This window comes from Rhinolophus sinicus, linkage group LG06 (genome assembly GCF_036562045.2).
Source record: "Rhinolophus sinicus isolate RSC01 linkage group LG06, ASM3656204v1, whole genome shotgun sequence".
Taxonomy (NCBI): domain Eukaryota; kingdom Metazoa; phylum Chordata; class Mammalia; order Chiroptera; family Rhinolophidae; genus Rhinolophus; species Rhinolophus sinicus.
In genome coordinates, this window is record NC_133756.1 from 125577648 (window position 1) to 125598916 (window position 21269).

Here is a 21269-nt window from a genome sequence, read left to right on the forward strand (position 1 = left end):
TAGGACACAGAAGCAGTGACACGTGTTTGGTCTACGAAGGCTTTTTAGATATATCAATGTTACCATTACAGCTGCTTAAAATATTATCAAAAGCACCGCACCAGCCCAATTATTTCTGGAACATGACCTCAGGCTAATAGTGTCTGCATCTGCTACAAGTTACCTACCCAAGGGTATTTGGTGTTTTGAAAGAAACATCTGAGTTTTAAATTTACACTATCACAATAATAATTTAGAACATCAGATGTCAGGTAGTATTATTTGTTATTAAAGTTTCTATTCTTATCATACTCAATAGCAGACCAATAATATGTTTAAAATTACACAAGGCATGGAAATATTGAATACTACTGTGTGGTTTCTGTAGATATTTAGGTTTATTTATCTCCCATAACATAAGGCCAATTTAAATGGAGGATAATGGAAAGGACCAGCAGCAATGTATTAACCCAGCAGGTAGAATGAAAAATTACTCTGAAGTGAATCAACATTGATAGTCAGGCTTTAATGCTGCTTTATGTTCAATTAATGAGAATAATAATTTCTAACATTTATTATTTACTATGTGTCAGGCACTCTTCAATACATTTTACTTGTATTTGGTATTAAAATCTTACAATAATCGTATCTATTCATTTTACTAACAAGGAAATAAGGCATAGAGGGTAACATAAATTGCCCAAGACCAGACAGCTAGTGAACGACAATTTAAAATTTCAGAAAAATTTAAACTCCTCTTTCAAATTAAAAACAATTTTTTTCTCTATTTTAAAATATTTTCTTTAAACTATTTGATGCCAATAAAATATACAGAAACATGTACAATATTCCTAAAAGAGAACCTAGATTTATCTCTGGCATACTTTTGGGCGGGCACACTTCTGAGAGCTACTGAATTTTACATTTACTTTAGAGTCAATTAACTTTATTTGACATTTCTTCAAGAAGTTAATTGCATCTGCCTAGGTATTTTAGGATTGTTCTTTTTGTTCAACTTCCTAGAATTGTTTCTAGGGAATTCCTAATTATTAAAATATAATAAAACAATTCTAGTGCTAAAGCACTGTTCAAGAAGTTATGGAAAAAATATAACATCAACAGAAGATGCTGTATCAACAGAAATCAACAGAAGAAAGATCTCACCACAGAGTTCCCTAACATAAACTCCAAACACACTGGTAGAAAGTGGCTAGATTTCCTTTGCCCTGGGGATATCCGAATAAGCTTTCCTTGAAGCCAGGATCCCAGACCCGTGCAGGTACCTTTCTTCTCTCATCTTACCTTTTGCTTCAGATATGAGGCATGATTGTCTTCCTTGGCTGAGAGATACAGTGAGCGAACTTGTTCCTGCACTGCATTGTAAAAGGTTGTCTCCCAAAACTGCTGATTCGCCCAGATGGGGTGGTCCTGCACACAGGTGTAAGCAAATTGGCTGACTCCAGGCGCCAGTTTCTGTGAGAACACACAGTAGACATCACCATGAGGCTTGCAGGGTTATGACAGTTCGGAAGGTTACAGGGGCTACAGTTAACCATAGATGTGCTCAAAGGATTTATCTAAACAATACCTTATGGCAGTATAAGTTTAGCAAAGAGCAGCTTGCTCATTTTTTAACCGGCAGTTTTGGGCTTGCTAGCAAACCCTTTAGGATCTCGGTCACTTTATCAAAACGAACATTTTAGCAACAGCTAAAAATCTAAGTTATATGAATTAGAGAATATATAGAAAGTACTTATACTGCACCATACCCACAGTAGGCACTGGAAAGTTGGTAGCTTTATTACAATTGGAACACAAAATAAAATCTATCACGACCTAAACATAAAACTCCAGGTAATTTAAAATTTCTTCTACTTGGTTTTAGAGTACATTTTTGGGGGGACATTAATTGAATGTGAGTGAGCCAACAACAGCCTGGCCTTACACACAAAATGAGGGCGTATCATGCGTTTGGGACTGAAGAGGAATTGCACTGTCCATACTGCTCACTCTAGCCCTTTACTTCCCCAGCGAGGCTGCTGCCTGGCTCACATACGCTCTAGCAGAGGGTCCTGGGCTTCAAGAGCATTTTCTGGTACCCAAGTCTGGGACTGGGAAGGTAATCCCAAACCAAACTTCTTTTCCAGGACTTCCTGCTGGGCTTTGGAGTAAGAGGAAACCTTCTTCTATGATTAACTACAGAAGGAAGGAAAACTAACTCTGCAGCCACTTGAGGCACTTCATAAATATTTATGTATCTCATTTAATACTAAAAATCCTGTAAGATGAGCGTTATTATTGCCAATTTAATGAAGAAAAAGCAGAAGTTCACAAAGGTTTAAGTGATTGTCCAAGGCCATATAGCAAGTGGTTAGAACTAGGTCTCAAGCCCAGAGTTTGGTTCCAAAGCCCCTGGTTTTAATACACCAAAATGTCTTGCAAAGAAACTGAAAGCGAATCATAAACACCAATTAGCACTGCTGTCTGTTTTTTCCTGCACTTTCGGATTTTGTTTCCCAAAGTTATATTCTGCCTTGAAACGTCTGACATGATTTCAATTAACAAAGCATTTTAATTTTTGGAATTTTTATAAGAGTTTACTTGAGCCAAACTGACATATGCTAGGGAGCACGATTTCAAATGTTCCCTGAATTTTACATTTTACAGATAATTTGCATTGCCAAATTTCAGTTAATGATTTAAGTCATCTCCACAGCCATTGCTTTCACTTCTAAAAGTTAAAGATGTTTCGAAAATTTAAAATCCATTATTTCTCAGTACACATTCTCAATAGATAGACAATTTTTTGTCCGTTTTATTCTTTTGAACTGAGTTCATCTGTTTTCTGTGAGTAGAACTAAAGTTTCTGATAATGTAAGTCTTCTTTTGAAGCAATTTAATGAGTTGAATTATCTTCTCCTGAAATGCTGGACACTGAATATCACTTTTAAGGTTATATACAAAACAATTATGTAGCAACAGTTGGTTCATTTCTTAGGGATGCATAACAGATGTGTAAGATATTTTGTGAAAATTATACGCTCAGTACATGATGATTTTCTCCTTACTCTTGGGCAGACTAAACCTGGAATTGGAATAGGCACCAGGCAGACCATGGAATGTAGTACCTGTGTAGTTGGAAGTGGTGTGGCTGTGGTTTTGCCTGTGAGAGTCTGTACTTCTGCATCCCATGTGATAAATCCCTTTCAAGATAGGTCTGTGCATTGCTGCTGAGGAGATGGGCTACGCGTCTATTAGATGGCTAAAAACTGGGGCTGACCATGAAGCAATAATCAGAGTTCCCCAAGTGGAAGTTACACAAGGATTATTGCTGATTTTCATAATGCTGTCTGCCTATTTCAGACATAGCTACTATATAAATAGGGAGAAATCATGGACAAAACGTGTGTGGGGCCATGAATATGTAAGCAAAAGCCACCGACACTATGAATCACATGTTCCTATACTCTGCTGGAAGATACTTGGGATGCACGTTGCACAATTTTTTCTTTTGCCCCTAAGTACCCTAAGGACTAACAATGACCTCTTGGCAGTGCACAGGCCTATTCTGAAAGAGATATTACAGGCGTGAAATTCAAGCAAGATAAAGGATAATTCCCACTGTCTTCCCCATGAATACAGAGGCAGCACCACTTCTTATAAATGCTATGTAATGAATAGCAGCTCTTAAAATTTTGTAGTTCTAAAATTATATTAATATAGATGAGCTCAGAAAAAGCAGCTCTTAACAGTTTCTCACAGAGTGCTTTTAGAATCATCAACACATAAAACGTTATTAATTATAAATTTCTTATTACACCTTGACAGCTCTACAGGAATCTGAGAATATTTATAGAGAATATATGCGTGAGAATATATATAAAGAGTACCAAAAATGTATACACATTTTAAGAAAGGAAAACTGTATTAAAATTGTAATACTCAATACACACCGATAACAAAAGATGAATACAAGTCATGTTTGACTTTTGCAATTATAAGAAATGCTCAAAGTGGTTACTACCATCAGCATCCAGACACTTCTGATTATGGCAAACTACTGCTTGAGCAACGTTGACCAAAGTGTCCACTTGTATACATTTTTTGGTACCCTTGGTGTGTGTGTGTGTAGAGAGAGAGAGAATTTATAGAGTATTTATAGAGAATCTGAGAGAAAAGCCCTGCCTTTCTCTTTTAGAGTTTTTCTTACTGATGCTGCATATTCACTTTCCTTGGCGTGCATCAGTTACCATCTTCCTGTTTATTCACAAACTAAAAGTGAATACGTCCCTAAATCTTTTGAACAAAAAGGGAACTACCTGTATGTGGTCCAAGGCAGAAGAATAGTGTAAAAGAGAGGACAGTAGCCCAAAGGGCCAGAACCCACAGCTCGTTTACTAGGTGAGAATTATAGAGGAGTGAAGTGATGATTATAGGATAATCAAGTGGCAACACAGTCACAAATGACTGTCATCTTATACATGCATAAAAATCATTAATTCAGAAATACTTCAAATATTATTTGTCCAAACATGAAATTTGCCTCCTTTCTTTGTGGTTTCAATTGCAAGCACGAGCACTGTGTCCCTGGCTGTAGGATGGGCAGGTGTGCTCTTAGGACCAGAAGAGGGCAGTAGCACCTTATTCTGCTTAGGTTCCATCAGGGCTTGAGAGAGGAACTGCAAAAACCGAGCTCTGCAGTCTGGCTGGGCTAGAAAGTGGGTGGGTGGTAAGGTGAATACGGCCTGTCCTCACTGTACATTTGAGAGACTCTAAAAGAAAATCAATTTGCCCAAAGTCATACAGCAAGATTGGTAGAAGAAAGGGGAACAGAAATAAGGTTTTCAATTATTCTACATCATTTCTGTAAGATACAAAAATTGAGATATTCCACAAAATAAAACTATAGTATAATTACTTAAGAAAGATGCAGTGGCAGTTTAGTGTTTCAGATTCACTATACCCTAGGTGTGACAGTATAGCAGTTTTAGTAAACAAAGAAAATAAGCACCTGTGGATAAAACTATCTTCTGATTCTAATCACCTCTTTGGCTTGAAGAAAAAACTTTCCCAAGATGGTCTCTCAAAATGGCCAAATAGGCCAGTTTCGTGGCCTTTATTTTGTACAAATATGAGACTTAATCCACTCTGAGATTGTGAGAGCAGTGGGTAGGGAATGTTGCTGACAGATGACATCTTTCTTTCCCTTCAATTTTGGCAACCATATTTACTTTATATTTCATAATAATTCTTATGATTCTGTCCTAAAGAAACAAGTGATATTTTGCCATGCAATTTTACGAGATGTTTAAGAATGTGTTGACTTCCTTCCTTATCTAGAAAAAATAGCCCTGAAGGTACTAGATTAAGCAATGCCATTCGTTTTCCACAAAGCATTCAAAGGAAACCCACTAGGCGACAGGATATAGAGAATAAACTCAGGGGGCTCACCAACCAGCAGGCCAGATTCAAATCCAAATAAATGGACACAAATCATCTCAGAGACAAGTTGGTCAAGGGAAAGGTTAAGATATCAGTATCAGGGGCCTGTCTGAGGCTAGACATGTTTGCTCTCCAGGTCCAAGGCTCCAATTAGGGAACTCAGAGGGAAACCAGATTTCAGGGGGAAAAAAGCTAGCTAGCAGGACTGATTCCATAAATGTGTAATGGTCTAAAAGAATAACGCAGAATACAAAGATTCACTGTTTAAATTGCCGGGTATTTCCTATGCAGTTCTGGACACTGAAATACAAGTGTACCTCATTGTACAGTACGGGGATGGTGCCAGCCAGTCCTTTTACAATTCTACACTGGCCTGACCAAGTCCAGATTTAAGTCACTTTAAGAATTAATTAGTATTTTCTGATGAACTTTGGAAGTGCTTAATCTTGAGAGACAAAAAGACAAACAAAAGGAAGCTAAGAATAGAAAAAAAATGTATAATCAAAATCTGTGTTTATTAATTCTTAACCAAACCTTAAAACATATTTATTTTGTGAATATTTGTTTTTAACCAAAGGACATACAACATTATGGATTTGGTTGCAGCCCACTGTGTACCTCTCTTGGTCTAATTTTCCACCTATCCCAGAGGTAACAATGATGCTACATTAGGTAGTTTTCATTTCCATTTATGTTTTATACCTGTATATAACCATAAAGAATATACAGGATTACATTGCAGGTTTTATTTGTTGATGATTTTCCAAGTATACAACTTATATTTCATTGATTTATGTAATATTGAACTGAACGATGTAATTATTTGAGACAAAACACAGTGGCTTTTGTAAACATACAAATCAGAAGGGACAGAAGAGTGGCCTGTAAGCAGTAAGTATTAAGGATACTGTGTTAGTCAGTGGGATTTAAAGAATGGTGAGTAATCGGATTAATTAAAGGGGGGGTGATTGTGAGTAGCTACTACAGCTTTTCCTTTCTACTACCTGATACTCTCAGATTAACCAGTGCAAGTAACCTCAAATTCAGAAAGCTCTAACCCTCTCCTAGGTTGCTTAGATGATCCAGGCACACAATTTCTGTAGGAGAAATTCATTCATTCAGCAGCATTGGCCAGTATTCATTTGATGTGCCAATGTCAGTAGGTGGAACGACAGGTTGAAGTCCTTAAATCACTTATCTTTCTAATGATTCTCTGTATTAAGTTGCTTAGCAAATATTGAGAGATCAGAGCATGAATCAATGTATTTCCTTTGTGGTCCAGAAATTAGTAGAAATCAAATACAAGCTTATTGTCAAGTCCTTTGCCTGGATTTGGTATTCTTAAAAATATAAGACAGGATCCAATCTGCTCCCCCCACTCCCTTTTTGCAGGTTTTTAAACTTTATATAAATGGTACCATATTGTGTCTTAATCTGCAACTTGGTTTTTCACACATTATGCTGCTAAGCTTATTTAGGTAATAATTATTATTATAACTAAGTATTGAGCTCTCAATATGTATATTTATTAACTTAGTCCTTACAACAACCTTATAATCCATTGGGATAAGTACTATTATTAACCCTGTTTTAGAAGTGAAGAAACTGAGGCACAGAGAAGTTAAGAAACTTGTCCAAGTAAATAGTGCCAAGAAGTGATGGAACCAGAGCTGGGATTTGAACCCATAAGGTTTAGCTACAGAATCTAGCTTCTTAATCACTGCATAATTTAACTACTGTACAGAATTCCACTGTATGACTATATAGCGTCTTCTTGTCCTTTTCAAAGGACATTTGCATTGTTTCTAGCTTTATGCTATTATAAACAGTGGTGTGTGAACATGTCAACTGTGAACTTTGATAACTGGTCTCAGTACCATTTCACAGTGCCTGGAAGTACTTGAGAGGGGTAAGAAATACGGTAATTCCTGTTGTTATCTGTACCAATAAACATTTTTGGGTTATTGTACATTGGTTATTTTTCCAATGAGAAATTATTTAATGCAGATTTTTTGCAAATCTACTATTAAAAAATTAACAATTCTTTAACATAAAATATCTAGTCAGTGTTTAAATTTTTAATTATCTTATATTAAAAAAGTTTTTGTTCCCTTTTTAAAAAAGTAATGTTTGACTCAGGAAGGCCCCAAATAAGGTCTATATATTACCATTAGTTTATATGTCTCTAAGGTCAGTTTTAATCTATGGGTGCCTCTCTCATCTGCCTGCCTGTCTCTCTGTCTGTCTGTCTCTTTTTTTCCCAACTTGCAACCTATTTGTTGAAGAAACTGGGTCATTTGTCCAACAGAGTTTCCACAGTCTGGTTGTTTCTGACTGCATCGCAGTGATGTGACACATTATTTTGTCCTTTTTATTTCTAAGTTGGTCGTTGGATCTAGAGGCTTGATCAGAATCAGTTTGATTGTTTGGCAAGAATACTCCATAGATGGTACTACTTACTGTAAGAGGAACATCTGGTTGTCTCCTTTTGTGATGTTAAAGGTCATTGATAGTCAATGCCTAGATTCATTAATCATTAGGTGTAATAAAATAGTGCTATTCTCATTCTAGCACTACTTCCTCCTTTATATTTCTATAAAGAGAAACTTCCCCTTGTCAACTGTTTGGTGACCCAGACATATAGTCTGCATTAGAAAACAGGATAAATACATGATTTTATCCCTTCGTTTATCAGTCTTTTTCTTAAAAAGGGTGTTTTTTTTTATAACATCCATCATAGATTACCAATTAGTTATTTTTATTCATATTCTTATGAACTCATGGATTTTTAAACATATTGGATTTAATTATTCTTAAACCTGTTTAGAAACAACTCTCCCCCACCCCCAAAAAGAAATCTACCATAAGTGTTTACTGAAAACTTGTGTTTTTAATTAACTCAGTACCATGCACTATGGGACCCCTGTCTACAAAGTGCCTGTGAAGAGACAGGAACTCCACATGTGATGGCCAATGAATCTAATAATGTTGTTTATGACAGTACTGTAAACTGGGAACACATAACCAGCAAAAAGACGAGTAGATACATAACAAGGTGTTTCCTCTGAGGTCTAAGAGCAAAAGGAGCAATAGAAGAAAGGCATCACTGGGTTCTGGCACAGGAAATGACGGAATTTGGTGAGTCATATTTCTCACTATGTGTACTTGCAAATGGCCCTAAAGCTCAACAAAAATGTTTATCATGGCATTATCTTTCACAGCTATACCCCCCTCCAAAGTTAGCAATTTTAATGTCTAGCTATAGAGAAGAAAGGTTAGGTACACTGTTAACACAAAAGGATACCACACTGCTATTAAAGTGGTTAATTTGATGATGTGCTTATGAATGAAGTGCTTATGCCACATTTCAGTAAAGAAGTAAAATACGGTATGATTATGTTTGCAAGGACACAAAGACTGGGAGGAAAAAGGTAAAATGAAAATGAAGTAAAGGTAATGGAATTTGGAATAATTTATTTTCCTTCTTCAAAAATAATTTTAAGAGATATTTTTATTAAATGTGGCAGTTCAGTATTCTTTGGTCTCCAAATCGTACTAAAATGGCAGCAAAAGAAAAAAAGAAAAAAAAAAAAAAAGAAGGCAAAAATATGTAAGAACAAAGAGAATGAGAAAGGAAAGAACACCAGATCAGCAATATTAATAAAATTTTAGAAGTTATAAATGAATTTAAAAACCAATAAACATTTTGAAGATCAGATAAAGCTGACACTCTGTAACTACATACTATTTAGAGAAGCAAAAGCTCTTTTCACACTTTAAAAAAGTGAATTTTATGGTATATGAATTATACTTCAACAAAATCATGAAAACGACCTAAATGTTCACCAACTGGTGAATACAATGTGGTATATATGTGCAATGCGGTGTAATACTCGTATTATGTGGCAATAAAAAGACACGAGGTACTAATATATGCTACATCATGGGTGAATCTTGAAAACATTATGTAAAGTGAAAGAAGCCAGTCATAAAAGACCATGTATCGTATGATTTCATTCAGATAAAATGTCCAAAATAGGAAAATCCATAGAGACAGAAAGTAGATTAGTGGTGGCCTAGGGCTCAGGGGATGAGGGTAACGGGTCGTGACAGATAATGGGTATGGTGCTTCATTTTGTGGTAACGAAAATGTCTTAAAATTGATTGTAGTGGAAGGGAATAAACCAAAAACCATTGAATTGTGTACTTTAAATGGGTGAATTGTATGGTTTGTGAATTGTATCTCAATAAAATATTAAAAAAAGGTTGCTGACAGGAGAAACTGGGTGAGGACATGTGGAAACTATCTGTATTATCTTTGCAACTTTTGGTAAATGTCAAAATACTCTAAAAGTTTACTGTAAGAAAAGGATGGAAAGCTGGTGTGGCTAAGATGACTTAGATTTCAAAGCAAAGAATATTACCACAGATAAAGATGGTCATTTCATAACGGTAAACGGTCAGTTAATCAAGAAGACACAAAAACCCAGTGTTTATGTACCAAATAAAAGAGCTTCAAAATACATGTATGAAATCTGATAGCAATGCAAGGAGAAATAAATATATAACTATAATTGGAAATTTGAATCTCTCTCTCTAAATAATTATTAGAAATGTAAGCAGAAAATAAGCAAAGATATAATAGACTTGAATAACACTGTCAACTAACTTAAGCTGATTGGCATTGATAGCACAACAGAAAATACCCATGCTTTCCACATGCATACAAAATATTTACCAAGATAACATGCATTCTGGGTGATAAAATAAGTCTTAATATATTTAAAGGGGGTTCAAATTATACATATTCTCTGATCAAAATGGAATTAACTTAGAAATCAATAACAGAAAGGTATCTGGAAAATCTCCAAATACTTGGAAATTAAATAACGCATGGATCAAAGAAGAAATAAAAGGGGAAATTAGAAAGTACTTTGTATTAAATGAGAATGAAACTACAACATATCAGAACTTGTGGGATATCACTAAAGCAATACTTTGGGGGAGACTTATCGCATAGCACTAAATGCCTGTATTAGAACAGAAGTATGGTCTCAAATCAATGACCTCAGCTTACACTTACAGAAATTAGACAAAGAAAAGTAAATTAAAAGTCAAAGCAAGCAGAAGAAGGGAATTAATAAAGATTAAAGCACTCACTAATGAAATAGAAAACAAACAAACAAATCAATGAAACCAAAAGCAGGTTCTTTGAGAAGATAAATAAAGTTGACAAATCTCTAGCCAGACTGATTAAAAATAAAGACTAAATTACCAACATCAGAAATAAGAGGTAACATTACTCAAGATTCCACAGATATTAAAAGAATCATAAAGGAATAGCACGAACAACCTATGCCAACAATGACAACTTAGATGAAACAGGCAAATTCCTTGAAAGATACAAACCACCGAACCTCACTGGCACTTAATATGTATTTAGCAAACCAAGGGCTCAAGGAGATAGTGGGGGCTGTGGCACAGTTGTACAAGCTCATTGTACAACAGCCAAAAGCCCATATGGGAAGCCATGGACATCTCTGGGAAAAGTGAGCGCTGCCTGGATAAAGGATCAGTAAGTGGTTTAAGGATCTGCAGAGGCAGCGAGATGGGCCGAGCACCTGGAAAAAGCTGGCTATGGCCACCCAGCTCCAGATATCCTGCATGGACATCTAGGTCAATACCATGTTAGGATAGAAAGACAAGGGTATGTCCCCTGAAAGAGCACATTTCTTTCCTTTTGTGATTAAAGAGTTTAAATCCTCTGATTTGAATAATGTTATCACTATCTTAGGACAGTTCTAATGACAGAGAATCTAGAGGAAAAATACAATTAGCAAGCTCTGATTTTAATTGATATTAAGTTGAATTTTATTACCAAGAAAATAATCCAAGAAAAATGAACTTTTTCCTTATACTATTTTCTACTTCTTACTACTTCTTACTGAAAGCAAAAACCACAGTACTATTGAATTACAATTTTGTAGTACATCTTTTCCTTCCTTGGTTTCCACCTATTCAACTTCTCCAGAAACAAACAAAAAATTTTTAAAATTATTTTGTTAGAATTATGAAAAGCAAAGTAACTCTTGAAAGCATTTCCTATAAACAACAAAATCAACATCTTGGGACCTAAATTTCTGAACTTCACTGAAGTGTTGACTCAAAAACTTAAGACTCTTGTCAATGACCAAATAAAGACTTAAATTGTAGGTTACATCCATGGCATAGTCAACTGTGGATGAAGTAACTGCAATTGTTACTTCAGTGCCTACATTTTCTAAGGGTTTTATTTTTGAAGAAACTGTGGTCTTTAAAAAATGAGTGACGGCCAGCCAGTGTGATTCACTAAGGTGGTACCTACGTAAAGTGGAGGCCACAGAGCAGTAAATAATGGGGTTAGACCTTGAAAAGTTTCTGACTGATAGAATCTTTTTAGATGAGTCACCTAAACTCCTAGCTTAAGTTCATTATGAAGATAACACCTTCTTGACTTGGATATGTATCTTATAAAGGTAGACCAACCTATTTTTTGAGAAGAAAAACTTAGTATTATAATCTGACTATATACAATGGGAGAAGAAAATGAATTTCTTGAAAAAGAAATATGCTTCTGCTTTTAAGAAAAACAGCTCTTCTTCAACTTTAGTTCTACTGCTTCTTATTTATTTTGGAAAGATTCATTAAAACTGAGCCTCTAGAAAGAGGAAGAAACTGTTGACCTACTATACTAGTCATTTCCCAGGGAGAGTTATCTATTGAATCAAATCCAGTGGGTCACAATTATTCAAGTGTTTGCATGGGTAAGCCCACAACTATACCTAGAATTCTAGAAAATAAGTAAATAGCAATTATCTGACTAAAATTAACCAAGACAGGTCCAGGGCTAAGAATAAATAGCTGTAAAGATATATTAAATGGTTCTAGGACTAGACATGGCTTTCAAGCTCCAGGGGATCATTTCCCATTTCTAAGTCTTTTAGGAGCAGCACAAAATCCACCTCGCCACCCCCAACCCCTAGACTCTACCTCCATTTATTAATGTCTAGAATTTTACTATTCATATTTTACTTGTATAGTTTAAGGCTGAGTTCCTACTAAAAAGCAAATAGCCTTGCAGGTCTGGGGATACTTTTACTCATTTGCCCACAACTGAATATGAAAGAAGGCTCTGAGATTAAGTTTCCTTAAAATGGTAGAAAAAGCAGTCATGAGGAAATTGGAAGTCTGAAGCAGAAAAAATAAGGCGGCCAATGAAGCTGGAAAAGGGAATGAAACAAGGCTGGGGAAACCATATATTCCCCCAATTTGTCTGGTCAACTCTCCCTAGGAGGGAGGTCCAGTTTGGGTCCTTAGAATATGCAGAGAAAGGTTCCCAATTTGTGGAGAGGTGGGAGGAGCTCAGACTCAAAGTCCAGAAGTGGCAGTAGATTTTTCTGCCTATCATCAAACACTTGTGAAAGTGTGCACCTCTAAGTGTGAGAGCAAAAATGTGAAAGTATACAGGTACACACAAACATATAACACTTGTTAAACTTAATCACTTGTTTGAAGTACAGACTCATGAATCTAAAAGAAACCCCAGAGACACTTTAGTGTTTTCATTGACATATGGGGGATACTAAGATACACAGAACTAAAGGGATAGAACCAAGGTCACACAACTAGTAAGAGAAGTACTGAAACCAGAAAATGACATTTTATAAGGTACTAAATAATTTGGCCACATCCTCTCTTTCTTGACTTCTGAGTGTGGATGCCATCCCTAAGGGGAAAAGAGCTGAATGCTCTGTGTGCTGAACATACTCTTTGCTTTCTCACTGCCATGACACTGGTTAAGCTATTTCTTCCAATAGCTTAATTTGGCACCAACACAAATGTCTGGTTTAAGTATCTTAAACGTGGGTATTGGAGACACATAGAATGCTTGCTGAATTCTAAAAAGGTTAATTACATATTTCCAAGGGTTTGCTTCTAACATTACAATTTTTATTCTAATTTAATTAGCTGGAAATGTCACCCAAGGGTATACTAAAATGATCTAATTTCTCATAGTCATTCCAGATGGTTCTCTGACTTCTGGTAATCTCCCTGCCATCAATACTGAAGCACTCCTATGACTGAGGGTTTCTTCCCCCTGCTTTCATTTCCCCAATACTGAAATCTCCCTCTGAAAGCGGTTTCTTTTCATCTTTATGTCTCCCACATCATGTAAAAATCTATCAGTAACAAACAGGGACAACTGTAAAGCTGCAGAAATTAAAAACAGATCTCATGAGTTTGGAACAAAATGTTTCCCTCTGGAAGTAAAGGTAATTTGCTGAGTCACTGAGTCAAGTATTTATAGCACAACATAATTTATTTTCTGCCGTAATAACTTCTTCTGTAATTCAGCAGCTCCTCCACAAGTCTCTATCAAAACTATGATTTCTCAAAAATGCTAACAATGCTGACTAATAAGAAGGAAACAGTGCTACCCAAGCAAAATTAAATTAGAAGAGTAATCTATTTATAGTTCTCTGTAGGGACAAGTTGTTAATAAAATCTTTGCTTTGGCTACTCAAGAGTCATGAGTTTTGCATTTTCCATTCTTTTCTCAATTACTTTATCAAGCTGTACCTCACCAAAGGTTTTCTAATTCCTTTCCTTAGTCCCTTTCTCTACGCTATCTCACAACAAGAATTCACAACCAGAAGAAGCTAAAAGTTACGTGTTGTAAAGCTGGCACCCTCTTAGCTCCATCTGGCTGCAGATGTTTTATTTTGGCTCTCTAGGGTTTTTTTAAAAAAATTAAGGCAACATTTAAAAATGAAGAGATTCTACATAAAAGCTAAATTTCCAGCTTCTCCTGAGAAATTGAAAGATGTGCTAACAGTTCCTGCATTCCTGCCTGGTGACAACTGCTGGAGATGAGTAGTGGCTGCCTTCCGTGACATGCTTTTCCTTTGGCCTGTTTAACCCATTTACATGATTTGTTTGGCCTCTGTGGGCCTCTGGTTTTTAAGTCTTGCTAAAAGCCAACCACGCATAGGAAACTTTCCGTGTGGCTCTCTACCTAAGTACTCTCATCAGCACTTGTCTGTTACACTCGTCTACTCAGGGGCTTCTGCTCCTCCAGCTCTTAGTCCTGAACATTTTCTACACCGCTGTAAGTTTCAGAAACACAAGTCACCGCCCTGTTCAAGAATATGCTATTGCACGCTTCTCAGTGGCCAGGGAATAACATTAGTCTGAATTATTTAACATGACATTCTAGGCATTCTGTAATTTTATTCTAATGACCTTTCTTGTCATAGTTTCCAAATCTAATGACTAAGTAGATTGACACTATCCTAAATGGAAGTGTCAAGTGGACTGCTATTAAGTTCTGCCCTTTTCAACATTTTAATCAATGATTTAGATAACAAGAAGTATGATTTTCAAATTTAAGAAGGAGAAGGAATAGGGAATATTTATAATTTGTTGATACCCATCCTACAAGATGCATGCCTTAATCCTTTTACTATCTTTGGCAAGTGCTCACCATGTAAAACAAAATCTCAGGTCAACGGTGTTTTAAGATTATCCACATGTCAATCATAAACATAAAGATACTAATGTTCCTTTGTCTTTCACAGCATAGTAAGCATTCCTCAAGCATTTCTAGATATAGAATCTCATTTCTGTAAGACCAAGAAGAAAAACAGGATGACAGATAAAAGGTCTAAATAAATTGAGGCAATGATTAAATAAGACCCACATTTGGACAGAAGGCTCTCTGCACAGCACTGGCAACTAAGGATAAATTAGACTATAAACCACAAACATTTTTCAGCGGACCAAAGATGTGTTTAACACTCTGATGGGGGCTGGGATGGTAATTCTCAAATGTACTATCACATACAAGGTCTGAAAACATTGGGATGGAGCCACTGAAATGGCATATAGTTGTGTCACAAAGAACGTAACTGCCAATTGTGACACAGCATCCTGTTACAGAGAGTTATGCTGTAAAAATGCAAAATTTATTCCGAAAAAGGTGATATAGTCCAAATTTTTTTTTTTTTTTACTCAATCCTAGAGAATTCAAATTCTACTCCTGGTAGACCAATTTCTCATGATAACACTCTGACATGGGGCACACCCAGATGTCAGCTGAAACGCACTTCCCAGAAGTCATGTCAACTTCACTTAACTTTCTTGGACGGAAAAGATAACAGATTTTAGTTTTGGCCAAGTATAGTCTCTGTAACTCCCCCTACAATATCAATTAAACAAATAAATTTGTTTTGAAGAAAAACAACAAAGCAAAATGTGGTGCTTTCCCACAGCTTTCCTTGTTACACCACAGATCTTTATAAAATAATGAGTCAAGTTATCAAACATGCAATTGGGAAATCAATTACTTAGTAAATAGACAAAAATTCTGGTCCAATACAAATGTCTCCTTAACTTGAGAGACACCGAAAATGCAAACGGCAGCCAGAGAACATATCAGAAAAAGCGTTCTAGGACTTACTTGAGCAAAAACAAACCTCTTTATTATTTGTTAACTTCTGAGAATTTTAAATTAGTACTTTGTTATTTTATAGAAAATTTCTTACAAAATTCACAGGTATCAGGATGAAGCCAGTAAAATTTTGATTGTAACCATGAGGAAGAACAAGAATTATTAACGGTGACACAATATCCTGAATCATAAAAGTTATAAAATTGCCTAATTTCAGCAGATATTGTAATATGTGAAGTAATTTGGCACAAGACCGTTGATTAACACTTCCATATAAGGTAGTTTATTTTTGTGAAACTTCTAAAACAGTTCTTGAAAATATCTTCTCTTGCACTAATGGGTATTTCTTTTAAACCATATTTCATTGCAAAGTTAATAAAACATTGTTTAATTTATGTGGGTCCCCAAACTCAAGCACCTACAACAGCTCCTTACTGCTCAAATTTGGTGTCAGAACTGGCAACAAAGATCTACATACTGATAATAATGTTATTAGCTAACACTTACATAGCACTTACAACGTACCAGTATTTTTTTTACCTATTGCTACATAAAAATAACAACCCGAAAGTCAGTGGTTTAAAACAACCATTTCATTATCTTCCACTACTTTAAAGGTCGACTCATAGTTAGGAGAATGGGTTCTACCTGAGTTTAAATAACTCTGGGTAAAAGTAGGGTTTTAAATCTCATAACTTCTCAAGGTTATGATTGTGAGGATTAAACGGATTAGACATTATTAGCATTTTCACAAAAGTTAATGATAGATTCTCAGGGTTTTGGGACCCTTAAAGACTTCTGAGTCCAACGGTGGAACTTTAGACACTGATATCCAGCCTCAGCCCTAGACATTTTGTTTTCAGCTGGCTTTCAATGGGAGCTTTGCATCTGTGGTCTTTAAAAGCACTCCAGGTGATTTTAATGCACATCAGAATGGATAGTCATGGCTCCAGGTGAAAGGATTAGAGCTCATATAGAGAGCGCAACGATACAGTCAGGATACTTGGGCTCTTGCATTGAACATTGGATAATCAATTCAACAAGCTTTTTGGTGACATGCTCTGGACCATTTAAAGATGGGAGTGGGTTTCAAACCTTTTTTAAAATCTAGTTTTAGCTTTTCTTCAAATGAAATCTTATCTGTAAGTTCAACGTGTGTAAAACACACAAAAGGGAAGTGGGTTGGGGGTTAGGAATTTCTGCTACAGTGCATTAGCTTTCCCATTGCTCTTTTCAGTAGGAAGCGGACTCTAACTCTGCGTTTTTCTCCTATAGTTTTGGTGGCACACTTGCTCCAAATCCCAAGGTTGCAGATTTCACTTTTTTCTGGAGCACAACCGAAATGAGGCCAAGAATTTGTCGCAGAGCTGTGGGTGCACAAAGTACCTACTTGTGCTCACAAGAACCCTGGCCCAGAAGGGTCCTTATCGGTTCAGCCCCTGAAGGAGGCTCTGCAGCCTGTGCCCCGTTTCTGACTTCTCAGACTTTCTCATGTGTCTTCTGAGCTAAATCAAGAATTAGCCACTTTTTTCCCAACTATTCTTGGAGATAGTAAAAGAAAACCTAACAAAATAAATTATGGATTCAATTACGTAAACACATTCCAAACATTTCATGGAGACACCCTAAGGTGGTAAAAATATAAACCAAAGCTTTTTGGGATCTAGATATTCAAATAGTGTAATTTCCATTACTACACATGATGTGAACACTGGATCATGTACTTTTAATTGCATTATTTAAAATTCTTGAAATTGTCTTTAAGTAATTTAAAATCTATAGTCCAACGCTTATGTTGCTTGTGAATAAAACCGTGTCTACTAGGCCTGTATAACTCACAACCGTACTGCCAACCACCAAGTTTTATAATAGGTGGGACAGTGGGTGGAAATAGCAGAGATCTCATAGGTTCTAAGCAAAATCAGTGGACTTCAAGGCTGGCTGGTTCTTTTCCCAACTTAGGGGGCATAAACAGTTTATACTCCATCACCATGTGTTCTATACATGGTGATAGCAAAGTAAGAAAAGAGATACTTTTGGGAGAACTTTATTTTCTCTAGAAGATGAAAACATTCAAACAAATTTCCATATTTTGATGAAGTTATTCTGTTGTAAATTTTTTATTTTTAAATCTGTTTGTCAGGGATTACGTGACTGCCCTGGGGTCCTGCAATAGGACCCAGGATCCAGGATGCCAGGTATACTATGGCTGGGGCAGAATCAGACTCAGAGGACCACCTCTGCAGCCCTGGCCCCACCTTTTCAGCAGATGAGATGCCTTCTCCCTTCAGTGTATTTTCAGTACATTTTTTTCTAAAAAAGAAAATGTACTTGGAGGGGCCAATAGAATATATCAAATTCCATTGTACTGTAGAGTAAGTTAGATCCTAGATTCAGCTCATAATTATATTTCTTTTCTCATTGTTTTCTTGCAAAATAAATGATTTGTTAATATTTAACGGCACTACACAACCTACTAAACGACTGCTCAAATTAGCAACTTTCTTTTTAACTTCTATTCTAAAATGGGAATTTTGCCACCTCTCTTCATCTATGTGTGATTTTCTTGTGCTGTCTCATTCTTTGGCTTTTCTTCCTTTTCTGATTCCATACATTTTTTTCCAAGTTTCTGACCTCTATTTAATTTTCTCTTCTCTCTTCTCCCAACAGGCTTAGTAATCATCTGTCTTTAGAAGCCTCTCAAATTTATATTGTTAGCCAGACCTATCTTTCAAGTTACAATTCTGCAATTCTCATTAATTTCTACACAGATCCACACAGAAGTTCTGTAACAGAGGCAACAAACTGGCAGCTTGCAGCTCTTTTGTTTTGTTTTGAATTTCACTATTCATTAGTAAAATTTTTAAAAAGCAGGTTGCTGTCTTCTTTTGAAAAGTGGAATACCTGGCAACGCCATACCCACATTTTTGCTTGGCAACAAATGACTGGAACTAAGCACAAGATGTTCCTTTCACATGGAACAAGCATTCTCCAGTTCTATACAATTTCCATCTCAATCATTTACATTACTTGTCTGGCTTCTTTAAGCATTTGAGTTTGCAGTCTTGTGACAGAAGATAGGAAGAACAGATTGAAAGCCTGATTAGAACTTTTAGACTCCTGCTACCCAAAGTATCAAATGTTTACAGTGACTGTTTACTTCTAAACACATATCTTTGCCTTGATACCATTGGGGAGTTAGTCAGATATTTTGTTTGTTTTCAGTTCAAGTAATCAGTATATGACCTTTCGGTAGGGAGTGGACAGCCTGATAAGTAGAGTGGTGTGCGTGTGTATGTACTGGGGAAGGGTGGTTTTTAATGGAGCCTTGGAGGTTTATCCCAAAGTTCTCTTAACTCAAGGGCTACAGACAAACCACGTCCTCCATTCTTCTACAACTCCCCCCTTCCCCACATTATTGACCTGTTAATGCCATCAAAACTCAGCACAGAGACAATAAGAATTAAATGGGCCGTTGGTTTGAGTGCCGATTCTTGTGTTAGACAACTAGTGTGTGTACCTATAGGACCTCTGATTGGCTTTTACCACATTCATAACATTTCCTGAGAAAACTGAGCTAAACTTCACAAGAGGAACAGAAGGAGGAGGACGTGAAAAAGGTGTAATAACAACAACCAAAAAATCAGCAGCAGTCATTAGCATTTATTGAAGGCTTATGTGCTGGGCAGTAAGTACTTCACATGTGCTATAGCATTTAATGCGATAGGGAAGAGACTATTACAATCCTTATTTATAGTTAATGACACTCAGACACAGAGGCGTAAAAAAATATGCCCAAGGTCACAGGCTATAAAGTCTTACTCTGATTCCAGTGTCCATTTTCACTAGATGGTTAAGATTTCTGAAAGGGGAAAGAAGCTGAATTTTGGAAGCTATGTACTGTGTGTGCAGTGGTTAAAGGGATGGATTCTGGAGTTAGACAAAACTGGAGTATGAAGTCTAGTTATTACTCTTTTCAAAAAACAGCTTTGGGCTTTGTTGATCCTCTGTACTGTATTTTTGTTTTCTCATTTCATTCATTTTCTTCATTCATTATTAAGGACTGATTATGTATGTACACAACACAGTCTAGGGATATACCAGCGAACAAATGCAACTTCCTGCTTTCCTGGAGCCTAAATAATAGTGGCAAGACACAGAAAATAAATATAGTAAACATATGTGATGCACACACACACACAAAAGGGACGGGGGAGTAAGAGTGCAGGAGAGGAATGGGAAATTTTTAAATAGGGCTATTAGGACAGGCCTTCCTGAGAAAGTGACATGTAAGCAAAGATAAGAGGGAACCGAGGGGCATAATCATGGAGTTAATTTAGGAAAGTGCCTCTGAGTAGGACGAGAAGCAACTGGAGGGTTCTGAGCAGAGGAATGACATGATTTGACCTAAGTTTTTAAAAGGGCAACTCTGGCAGCCATGTTGACAATAGAATGTAAGGGGCAAAAGTGAAAGCAGGGAAAACAGTAAGAGGGTAATAATCCAGGCAAGAGATTCCCGTGGTTTAGAAACTGTTCCATTTATGAGTATAAACATGTTTACAAATTTCAGTCTCCCACTCAATTCTGAAGGCTTTAGGTGCCAGTATTGCTAGATGTTTTCAGGTTAGCTGCAACCTTAGCTGGCAGCAGCATACCACCTGCTTCCTTTCCATTTTTCACCCTTGAAGATTTCCCTCACTTTCTTGTGCTTAGTTAAGCATTTAATAAGATATTTATATTTTATCCCGCATTTTTAGTGTTTTATTACTGCTGCTGGTGGTGTTTGGGTGCGGAGGGGTGTTTCAGAATATCTAATATGCTGTATCTCCAGAACAGAAATCCACTTGAATTTGAATTTGAAAAAAGGTTCGAATTCCACCTTTTTCTGTTTATTAGTTGTATGATCTCGGCAAGTTATTTAAATTTATCTTGACTCAGTCCTCAAATTTAAAATGGAGACAATAATACCTAGATCACGAAGTTCTGAAAATTATGATCTAATGCACATAAAGTACTTAGCCACAATGCTTGGCACACAGTAAATGCTTAATCTACTTTCACTTTCATTAGCATCATCATCATCACCACCATCCTTACAGCACCTTATACATAGTAGGTACTCCGTAAGTGATTGCTGAGGCGGTCTACTGAAAACGAATTCCAAATTTACATCTGTTGAAAATGAATTCCAAGTGTGCTCAGTGGGGAAGATGTGCAGCAGGCTTGTCTCTAAGTGTATATATATCATGACCAGACCCAACTGTATAAAAATGTACAAGGAGAACTCTTGCCACCCACTCCTTTAAAAAAAATGAATAGGGGCTGCACTCATAGAGCTGTGATTCATTAAATACCTTCA

The 21269-nt window shown here is 36.4% G+C and overlaps 1 protein-coding gene across 2 annotated transcripts in view; it reads right to left on the reverse strand.

Moving 5' to 3' along the window:
- SBF2 (SET binding factor 2) overlaps positions 1-21269 on the reverse strand; it is a 391441-nt gene that overhangs the window by 74750 nt on the left and 295422 nt on the right. For both annotated transcript variants that reach the window (XM_019728975.2, XM_019728981.2), the window contains exon 18: positions 1282-1452. In XM_019728975.2, the coding sequence (XP_019584534.2) occupies positions 1282-1452 (171 nt within the window). The remainder of the gene's footprint in view (positions 1-1281; positions 1453-21269) is intronic.